This window comes from Neltuma alba, unplaced genomic scaffold (assembly GCF_004799145.2).
Source record: "Neltuma alba isolate B1F8T4 unplaced genomic scaffold, ASM479914v2 tig00012902_pilon, whole genome shotgun sequence".
NCBI classification, from domain to species: Eukaryota; Viridiplantae; Streptophyta; class Magnoliopsida; order Fabales; family Fabaceae; genus Neltuma; species Neltuma alba.
In genome coordinates this window covers 176009-186984 of record NW_021637272.1, presented here as the reverse complement: position 1 = coordinate 186984, position 10976 = coordinate 176009, and the positions used below count along the sequence as shown (strand labels likewise).

General features: G+C 32.0%; 1 protein-coding gene across 1 annotated transcript; it reads right to left on the bottom strand.

Moving 5' to 3' along the window:
* Positions 1-538: 538 nt before the first annotated feature.
* Positions 539-1871, bottom strand: LOC114732330 (gamma-glutamyl peptidase 3). Its single transcript, XM_028919621.1, has 3 exons — positions 1456-1871; positions 914-1267; positions 539-817 (listed from the first exon to the last, which is right to left on the bottom strand). The coding sequence occupies exons 1-3, from the start codon at positions 1774-1776 to the stop codon at positions 707-709; spliced, it is 786 nt and encodes a 261-aa protein (XP_028775454.1). The 5' UTR covers positions 1777-1871; the 3' UTR covers positions 539-706.
* Between the last annotated feature and the right edge of the window lie 9105 nt (positions 1872-10976).

Here is a 10976-nt window from a genome sequence, read left to right as displayed (position 1 = left end):
ATAGCAAGGATTGTTATAAAAAAATTGATAAATATAAAAGATAAAGTGAATTGAGTTATTATATCTAAAATTAAATTAAGTGTCAAATTAGTTCTTATATTAAATACTGAAATATATTATTCATAAGGAAGAATTATAATAAGATCCCAAGGAAGGAAAATAATTATAAAACTAGTTCTAGAAATTATCATTTCTTACTTTAAAACTTGTTATTACAGACCGTTTAAGTTATTATTGTCTTAATAGAATTTTTTAATAATTATTTAGGATGTTATTGTAATTCTCCCCATTCATCCGTCGTCACTGTCCTTAGTGCCGGACACGTGGACCCCGATTATTCCCAGAGACTCCATCCAAACGTTATCATTCTTATGCTAAATATCGTTCATAGGTTCGTCCGTATGCGTGGGAATCTGATTCCTATACACGTAATTACAATGACAAGAAGTCTGCTTCCTCGTGTCTTGGGAAGAAGAGGAAGAAAAGTTTTTTTTTTTTTTGGGGGGGGATTTATATATAATCCAATTTGCAGCGCTCCTTTAACTTATTTACTTCATTAATGATGCTAAATGAGTCATTTTTCATACAGAGTTAATTCATATGTGGCTAATCATTTCCAGGTTCCTTTTTTTTTTCACCTTAAAAAAAAAAGAGGAGAGAAAACTGGATCCGCTTATTGAGATAATGTGCTTCTGTTGTATCTTGTTCATTCCCCCATATATCTTCCGCTGAGAAATTTCTTGCATATCTTTTCCCAGCTTTTTCTGTCTGGTTCAGCTAACTCCAATCCACACTTCACGCTCTCTGCAAATCCCTCCTGCAACAATGACAAGCTCATCAGTTAATTGAAAGGAGATCAGATAGAAATTAAGATATGAAAAGTATAAATACTATTGTATATATGAATGATTACCTGTATGAGATCATTATTGAGAAGGCGTTCGATGAGATTAAGGAGTATGTCTTTTGTGTACTCAGGGTGACCTTGAATCCCAAGAATGTGGTCTGCAATGGCAAACATCTCAACCCGAGTTCTGTCGGAGGAAGCAATCACTTCTGCCCCATCTGGAATCTCATACACCTCGTCTTGATGAATCTCTATTATGGACAGACAAGCTGGCATTTCATCTTCGTCTTCTTCCTCCTCCTTCTTTTCCATGTCTCTGCAACTAACTAAATCCTTATTCATTATGCTTACTTTCCTTATCCCTATATCCCAACCTGTGTATGCTCTTCCCACTCTTCCTCCCAAAGCCCTGCACAGCACCTGCAACAATCACACTCCACAAGTTATTATTACTCTCAATCAGGTCTTGGGATTCGAGCCCGTGTTAGGTGAGGTCGCTTATCACATCAACTGACACCTTGTTAGTAATTGATGCAGTTATCTGATACTACTGACTACTTTGGATTCAAGTTATGTGGGTGTTTGCGTATGAGTTATTAACTAATTACCTGGTGACCGAAGCAGATGCCGAGGACTTTCTTGTGCATAGCGTCGAGGGTTTGAAGGAGGAAGCAAAGTTTGAGGACCCAGAGTTCATTTGAATGAGCATCATGCCCACTACCAGTGATTATAAACCCATCGTACTTGTGAAGCTCACCCAATTCTGGGAATTCTCCATCATAAACTCTGAACAAATCCCATCTTTGTCCTTCTTCTCCGAAAGCTTCCATGTACACGTTCAAGTATCCTCCATACACTTTCTTCACGTACTCAGAATCCCTAGCTGCTTGCAGCAGAGCCATTCGTCTTTCTTCAACAGGAATCCTCATCTTCTCTTCAATTACTAAGCACGATCTGATTTAGGAAACAAAGCTTAAGAAGTCTGGGAGAACTGAGATGAAAGAAACAAGTCGATTATAATTTGGGGGGCGCGCTTTGTCTCAAGGAGAATGGGACCTTTTTATAGAGATAAGGACTCGCTTGCTTGGTCACTAGTTGGCTGGCTAGCAAAAGCTAGAATTGTTGTGGGATCCACACCCATGAATTTTAAGTAACAAAATAATAGACCTGCTTTTATTATTCTTACTATTTTGGTGTGACACCAGCTTTTTTTTTTGGTAGCCTGGGAGACAAGAATTTTTGAGCTGGCTACACTAAGAAATAGCCGTTAAATATTAAATTTTAGAAAAAATCACAAAAAAAAGACTGCTGAAATGAAAAAAATTATAAATAGAAAGCCATGACAACATAAATATAGTTTTTGATAACAATGTCTGTGAACAGATTCCTGTGTATAATTTTTTTATTTCGGTGGTTTTTTATGTTATTGTCCCTAAAGTTTACGGCTATTAAAGACGCGGTACTTTTGATGCTGCATGTGCATTATAATTCACGTGCTTCTTCTCAAGATAGCACGTGGCCTATTCAATTAATTAGTTATATTCACTGAACGCCCCCACTACGCGATGAAATATATAATAAATAACTATCACCCAAAAAATATATAATATAATAATAAATAACTCCAATAATTAGCCCGTCCTGTCTGAATTGTTGCGCTTCTTAACGTGTTTCAAAAATTTTTACTTTTAAAAATGAAAAATCAATGTATGATATGCATGTAATGGAAAGAATTTAACTGTCGAAACATGGAATTCTTTGGATAAAAAAATTTTAAAAAATTATGGGACGCGGCCGTAGAAAAGTCAAACGGATTTATAAGAAGATTTGACTTGTTAATTTAGAGTGAAACGTAAACCAATCAGACTTGTGACGCTATTAAGGTTTAATTTATTAGGCGATCAAGAGAAAGATCGAAGGAATAATAAGCAAGTATGTAATTCGTGTATCACGTTGCATTTGAATGTCTGAAAAAAAAAAACAGTAATTGATAAGGATGAATTTTGATTGGTTGGATTTTTCTGACATAAAATAATATTTACACAGTCTCACACGCGCGCACTACTAATATGGAGCAAATATTATTGAATGACATGCAATTATTGAACCCCCAGTGAGCCATGATAGTTTGCGTGTTTGAATTAGTAGTGAAAAAATATTTTAATATTATACAAAATAAATATATAATGCTTTTACCTCGTTAAAGGAAAAACATTTATTTCGAGTGCTCCCAAACGGCTTTATTAATAATGTGTTGTCTTATATTAATCTTTCGGATTTATTAGCTAGCATGTTGGAAGTACAAGAGAAGTTACATAAACCAATTGGCCCATTACAAAATATACTTTAATTTGCTCTGGGGCTGTAAAAAATATCCAGAACCTGATCCGCCCAACCTACCGAGAACATCCCGATCCAACCCGGTTTGGAAAAAAGATGCGGCCAATCGAGTCGAGCTAGGCCACCAGCTAAGACCAGGTTCAAGACTGATGTTTCAGACCATTTGATCTGGTCCGTAGATTTTTTTTTTCTTTTTTAATTTTTTCATTTATTCCCCAACCTTTTTCTATCCTCCTTCTAATGTTGTCAAACTCACGAGTTTAAATAAACTAGTGAGAATGAAATAAATTCAGACCGTAAACTCAAATCGTAAACTCGTAAGAATTTACTTTTATTAACAAACTGGTATTAAAAGTATGTAATCAAATAATTAATATATACGAAATGAGAACAATTTCATTTAAATATATTTTAAATTTAAATAATTGAAATTATATCCATAAATATTCATAATTTATCACATTCAACAAAAGAATTTCTATAAAATTCATATATAAAGTCACTAAATATAATCAAATCTAAAAATTTAGCACGAGTTTAAGAGCAAGTTGACACGATTTTCTAAGCTTAAAATGTAAAAACGGTAAACTCCGTAAATAAACTCATAAGTTTAACTGAGTTTACAGTTATCACGAGTTTAAGAATAAATCAACATGATTTTGTTAGCTAAAAACGTAAAAATGTTAAACTCAGAAAGTCAACTCATGAGTTTGAGAATAATGCTCCCTCCTCCTCCTTCAACTTGGTCGCCCCCAACTTCTCTTAACTCTGCATCTTTCCTCATCTCATCTTTCCATCTCCCTCTCAAGCTTGAGTGTCACCTTCACGATCGCCTCCCCTATACTGTCCATCTCCACTCAAGTCTCGGCATTGCTTCTTGTCGTCGTTCCTTCTCGATCTATTTAAGTTTTGGACTTTTAGCTTCTTCACTCTCCAGGTGCTAATTGATAACCCCATCCTCCTCCAGGTAACAATTGATGATGGGTTTGGGAGAGGGTGGTTTTTAGGGCTAATTCCATTGTTAGTGGTGGTGGAAGAAGAGTGAGTGTTGGGGGAAAGAACAAGGAAAGGGAGATGAAGATGGGCTGGATTATTGTTCTCTTGGTGTACTGAAGATGCAGAAGGGGATGATGGTTTGTAGGGTTTACTGTTCGAGTTTATAGGAAGAAGATGGAGGCCAATGCGAGAGAGGAGGAATAAAATATATTTTAAAATTTAAATTTTTTTCAAATTATTTTATTTTACTAGAATATAAAATAGAAAAACTCAAAAAAAAAAAAAAGGAATGAAATGCATTCTTTTTATATATAAATTAAAAACCGTCCAAGTGTCTACTGTTTAATGATTATGTTTACATGTATTATAAATATTAAAAAAATGACATTACAAGTCCAACTATTCTCTGCCATGTATCACTTTTCTTTAATTTTTCTTTTTTCTTAAAAAGAAGGAAACAGCAAAGTCTTGTGAACTGGTCCGATAACCTAGGAGACCAAATCCAACCCGATCTTGGTTTCAGACTCAATTAGATCAGACCAGTCTTCAGATCAAATATTAGAACTCAGTCATTTTTCAGATTAAACTTCAAACTAATACTTAACCTAATACGAGTCTGTCTTTGTGCAACCCTATTTTGTACAATGGTTCTTTTCACACTGATTATCGTGGAAGCAATATATAAAATGTTACTGAAGACAATTTTGTAAACAAGGAGCAAGGTTATTGACTTTCTATACTGGTTGCGAAAATAATCAGGTTAGAAAATACTTTTTACGTCCATTGAAAAAACAACTAAAGTATAAAATAATTTATTTTTCAAATACTCACCTGTCCTATTTATAAGTTTTAAATTTGAGAAGGAATATGGTCCATTTAATAAGTTTTAATTTGAGTTTGTCTTAATATTTACTCCTCTGATCTTAAATATAAGACTCATTCGGTATAGTGTAGTAGTAATACATTTTTTTCAATGTTATTTTTAATTTTTTTCTTATCATATTTTTTCACACATTTTTTCCTTCTTTTTCTCATTTATTATAAGAACATATTCGGAAACAAAAGTCTATTTCTAACCTCTTATGATTCCTTAATTCTAGGAGTTCAAGGTAAAAAGATTTTACGTTTTTAATTTTGAATAATTTAATAAACCATTTTTTATAATGAACAATTTGGTTATACTTAAATCCATTGTATTTGGCTATTTGCTACCTCTTCGGAGCCATGTAATATTCATACTTCCGTAAAATCAAAAGAGATAGTTTCACCCAAAAAAAAAATAAAATAAAAGACACAAAAACGCATCGAAAGGAAAGGTTGATTCGCCAAAACGTTATCCACACGTTTTATTCTTAACGGCGCATATCTGTAACCAAATTAAGAATATTGCGTGCTGTGGTGAATATATACTAGTATACTAGTCTTGTTTCTGAATATAAGTAAGAGATGAATAACTAATTTATAAAAATTAAAAAAATGTGTGTTGGTTTCTCCTAAATATCTTTTTTAACCATTCATTATATGCTAAAGTATATAGTACTTTCGGTCCTAATTATAAGAGCTAATTGATTAATTTGAGAGATTAATGAAATAAGTTAAGTTAGTTATTTGTAATAAATAGATATTGTATTTCCTAAAATATCTTTACAAATTAAGTGTATTAGTTACAACTATCATTATGAGAAGGACTACCTTAGAAAAAAAATGTACAAATATGAGAGACAACGTGGATTGGAGTCTTACATTTAGGACCAAATAAAAGTTAAACGAAGTTTTATATTAAGGATCGGAGGTAGTATTTGACTATTTAACTTTATATAAGATTTTAGTTTGATCTCTTAAGTCTTAACTTTAAAAAGCATATTTTTTAGTTCTTTAATTCAAAAATCCTTAGTCTTAAATGATAATTTTTGTAATAATCATACTGTTTTGAAAAGTAAACTTCATATGTTAGTATTTAAAAATTTTTTATCGATATTTAAAATCTCAATATTATTATTTTTGTTAATAATGTTATAAGATTAAAAGATTAGAGTAATTAATATATAGGAGAAACCACAAAAAAAAGATCCTAGAATTTAAAAAAAGCGAATAAGGACCCGTGACAATTTCACTATAACTTTTGACAATAATAATATGTCAAAACCTATAGTGAAGTTGTCATGGATTTCTATCTGTGTTTTTCAAATTCTAGGGTCTTTAATTACAATTTTCCCTAATATATAATGGCTGGAAATATTCTTTGGTTCTATTTTATGTTTTCATGTTCCGAAAACAATGAGAGAAGCCTAAAAAAAAAAAACCTCTTGAATTTTAAAATCTCAAATCAAAAATTACTACAAAAATGTGTTGTCATTTGTTTTTCAAGATAGTTAATTACTATTAAAATGTAGTATTTTAGAATTTTAGAATTCAAGAGATTTTTTTTTTGGCATTTTTTCTAAAACAGTTCTGTAAAGTAATCTTTTTGAATAGGAAGAATTATAATGAGATCCCAATGAAAAAAAAATTATAAAATAAGTTCTAAAAGTTATCATTCTTCACTTTAGATCTTCATTACAGACTGCTCAAATTTTTATTTAGACTTTTTAGTAATTATTTTTTTCTCAAACTTGATTGTAATTCTCTTTTTACAATAAGTAGTGAAATGAACGGTGAAAGAACTACTTTTAATATTTACATAATTTCCCTTTAATGAAAGCATAATATTTTTCCGTCTATTATTTTTAAATTTTGTAGAACAAAAAGTATAACAAAAAATAGAAAGATATTCTGATTTTTTTTTCCAGAACACATAATCAAAATACATTTTCCAACAAGATATATATATATTTTTTCAAATAGTGCAGATATCCAATCGGCCAGTTAAGAGACGCATTTTGTGAATCGATACGATGGCAGGCACTGAATAAAGGCCATTGGAATAGTTTGTAGAATATTCCTTATTTCAATTTTGACGATTAATAAATATATGCTTCGTCCTTTCCAATTTCGCCCGTTCATACCTTCGACAAAGTACTCCTCCGATTCTTAATATAAAACTCATTTAGTTAATTTGATTAATTTAATAAAATTAAGTAAGTTAGTTAATTATAAGAAATGTGATACATTTTTCCTAAAATACCATAATCATCTTTTTTAATACGTCTCTTCCTCTTCTACTTGGTTATAGTTGAAGGAGTATCTATAGAGGTAATTTAGAGAAAATTAAAAAATATGAGAAATAGGTCTTATATTTAGGACCAAAACCAACTCAATAATTGGGTTCTATATTAAGGACCGGGGAGTATTTGTGCTCACCTGTTATGTTGGATTTTTGTTTGCTTGTTTGAAGACATTGAAACTAATTACTCTTCTAGTTCTTAATATAGGACCCAATTGTTGAGTTGGTTTTGATCCTAAATATAAGGTCTATTTCTCATATTTATCAATTTTTCTAAATTACCTCTATAAATACTCTCTTAACTATAATCAAGTAGAAGAGAAATGGGGGTATTAAGAAAGATGATTATGGTGTTTTAGGAAAAACATGTCACATTTTTTATAATTAACTAACTTACCTAACTTCCTTAATCTAATCAAATTAGTTAAATGGGTCTTATATTAAGAATCGGAGGAGTAATTATTACTATATTTTCATATATAAGTTATTACGTCTGGCCATGTTATCATCAATGAGTGAAATTCGATTCTTTTCTTACTAGGAACACATGATTTTGCATAAAAGACCATGCCTTAAATATATTCCACTAATTTGGATTTTCTCTTGCCAACTCCACTAATTGGAATTTTAATTAGGGGCATGTATGTTCTATTCGTAGTATATATCCCACTAAGCTTCTTCTTTTTACATTGGTCTTGGCTTGTAAGTTTGATTCCTTGAACTCTTGGGATATATGATGAGTTCAACCCAAATATCATATGAGAAATTAAAGCATAATATTATGATAAAAATATTCTTTTAGTCTTATAAGAGCATGTATCATGATCTTGATACTAGTTGTGTATAATTGTGCTGGGTGTAAACGCTTAAATTCATGCTTTTACTCCTTTTTTTCCCTTAATTTTTACAATAATGTTGCATCTAAAGCCATAATTTTTTAACTTAGCTACCCAAATCCCGTAGTTTCATTTGCTCATTGCTTCAATTAGGGGTGTTCAATTGTCCCGTCCTTGTTGGTCCGTCCCGGTCCCGATCACTTGGGGACGTGACGAGACGGGACAAAAAAATTTGCGAGACAGGACAATTTTGGAATGGGACAAAATATGAGACTAGACAGGATGAGGGACGGGGTTGTCCCGTCCCAATCCCGTCTCAGGGTATATAATTTAAAAAAAATTGCAAATATACAAAATAAAGTGAAAGAAAAACAGATGCCCTATATACCATTCGGTGCATTCCTTATCCAGATGACCAGATCTCCCTCTCGGCCTCTCACAGTCTCCAGCCTCCATAGCTTGTCATTGTCTATCCTTCTCGCCTGCTCAGGTCGTGACTCTCCCCACAGCGCAGATTGCCGTAGCTGGTCTTCTGGCCTTCGCTCTGCTCTGTATTACGTCATCATATCCTCCTGCACAGGTCACGTCGAAGCTCAAATATTCTCCACACTGGCGTTCGTCGGTCTCTCTGCCCCTGCCGTCACAAGAAGCTCATAATCCTTCCTACGGCTTCGCTCTACTGGTCTGATCTCTGATTTTGTTGCTGTGAAATTCTCACCCTGTCTCTCCCTATCGCTAACTTTGAACTCCCCACCCGTTGCCATCTTGTTGCCTTCGCTCTGAACTGTCCCCATTTGATTAGTTAACTAATAGATTCTTCTCGTCTTTGCCTGACCTGAATCTTCGGGTGTGTTTGGATAGAAACCAAACCATGGTTTCAGAAGTGTTTTTACGGATTACGAAGTAAATATGTGGAGGAGATTATTTCGTTTTGCGGAAAAGTGCTTCTGAAACCACGGTTTTGGGATACCCAAACAGACCCTTCATCTATGAGGCTCGCAAGTAAAATGTCATACTGGCTCGCTTGGGTCTTATGTTTTGTGCTTTAGCTAAACACTTTGGCGACCTGGTAGCTTCCTTCGAACTTTGATTAATGGACCAATTAGGAACTTATTTAAATGAAGAAATTAATGTGCAGGGAAATCAATTAGAAGATGGACTCTTATGTAGTTTTTATTTTAAAAGGCTTGTTAATTATTCAAACTTTATGATGACCTGAAAGTGCCATGTTACAAATTAAAATGTCCATTTTCAAAGGCCCACATATTTAAAATAATCATTGACTCAGCATTACAGGCCCAAAAAAAAGAGTGAAGAAGACTTAATCATGACAGGCCCAATAAAAAAACTGGCCCAAAAAAAAACAAAGAGGGACTGGACTGGACTGGATACGGGACAAAAATCCTGTTCCGTCCCGTCCCGTAAACACCCCTGGCTTCAATCAATAGGAGATGCACATCCCCCAAACTGTAGCGTTTGGGGATGAGATACCACTTCCTCCTTTTTTTTATCTTAAATTTTTTCATTAATTTTATTTTTATTCATTTAGGTTTAACATTCTAAAATATTTTTTTTGGTAATAGTGAGTATACCAAATTAATTAATTTTTAATATATACCAAATTAATTAATTTTTAATATATCCAAAGTATTTTTCAGTAGTGAGTGTTACTGAAAATATTTTAGGGTGTTAAATGCACTAAAAATTAACTTATAATACCATCTGTTATAGGAAAAATATTTTAGGATGCTAGATACAGTAAAAATATTTTAAGATACTAGATATATTAAAAATTAATTAATTTAGACTACTGGCTTTTACTATTATGATATTGGATGCAACTGAAAATAATTCAGAGTGTTAAAATGCACTAAAAATTAATTAATTAGGATATTAAATGTTACTAAAAATTATTCTAGGATGCTGAATACTTAAAATTTTAACCTAAATAAAACAAAAAAATAAAAATTATTTTTTTAAAAAAAAAAGGGTCTAAGAGATGAGCATGCCCTGCTCAGAGATGCACTGAGAAGGGCATGCTCACTCTTCTAAACCCTCTAACTAGTCTTGCTTATGCAATATGTTGGTTCATCCACCAATTATTGACAAAAATTGATAAAGTATGAATATTTTATATGTTCTTTTAATTTTGACATTTCAATGAGCACATCTTTATGTTAACAATTTTTACATAATTCATGTTGCCAAGAAATATTAAAACTTTGAAAAAACACTATTAAATTTAGGTTGTCTATAATAAATAGACAACTTTTTCTTGGCACATATCTACCCAACTTAAAGGACAGCATGGATTTAAAAGGGAAGGACACAAAGTAATTACTAAGAACTTTGATTATGTTGCTTCATAATTCATACATTTGATGGCTGATGCCAAGTCCCATGGATTTGAGAGTACTGGATTTGACTTTTGAGACTACATTTGTCACAACACTATTTGTCGGCAAGATTTTCATTCTCTTCTAGTAACCTCTAAATAAAATATTGAAACAATGCAACAAATTAAAAAATGAATTGAAATAAACGTAGTTTTCATAATTAAAAAAGCAATACAAAAACAAATATTATTAAAAAATAACCATAAGTTAATGGACATTATAGAAAATAGTATTCCAATTTTTTTTTTTTTTTTGCATCTGCAGCGTTATCAAAGCTATAGAGACATGATATACACACACAGTTATCCTAATATTTCTTATATAACTATCTGAGATTCAATATTACTAAGTCCTATTTGAATATTGTTATTAAAATTGTTTTCTTTAAATTGTTTTTT

Excerpts from the sequence above, each read along its gene's own strand:
- LOC114732330 (XM_028919621.1), bottom strand. The coding sequence starts at position 1,776 with ATGAGGATTCCTGTTGAAGAAAGACGAATGGCTCTGCTGCAAGCAGCT. Across the intron at positions 1,268-1,455 it reads GCATCTGCTTCGGTCACCAG|GTGCTGTGCAGGGCTTTGGG; the intron begins GTAATTAGTTAA and ends TGATTGTTGCAG. Across the intron at positions 818-913 it reads TCAATAATGATCTCATACAG|GAGGGATTTGCAGAGAGCGT; the intron begins GTAATCATTCAT and ends TCATTGTTGCAG.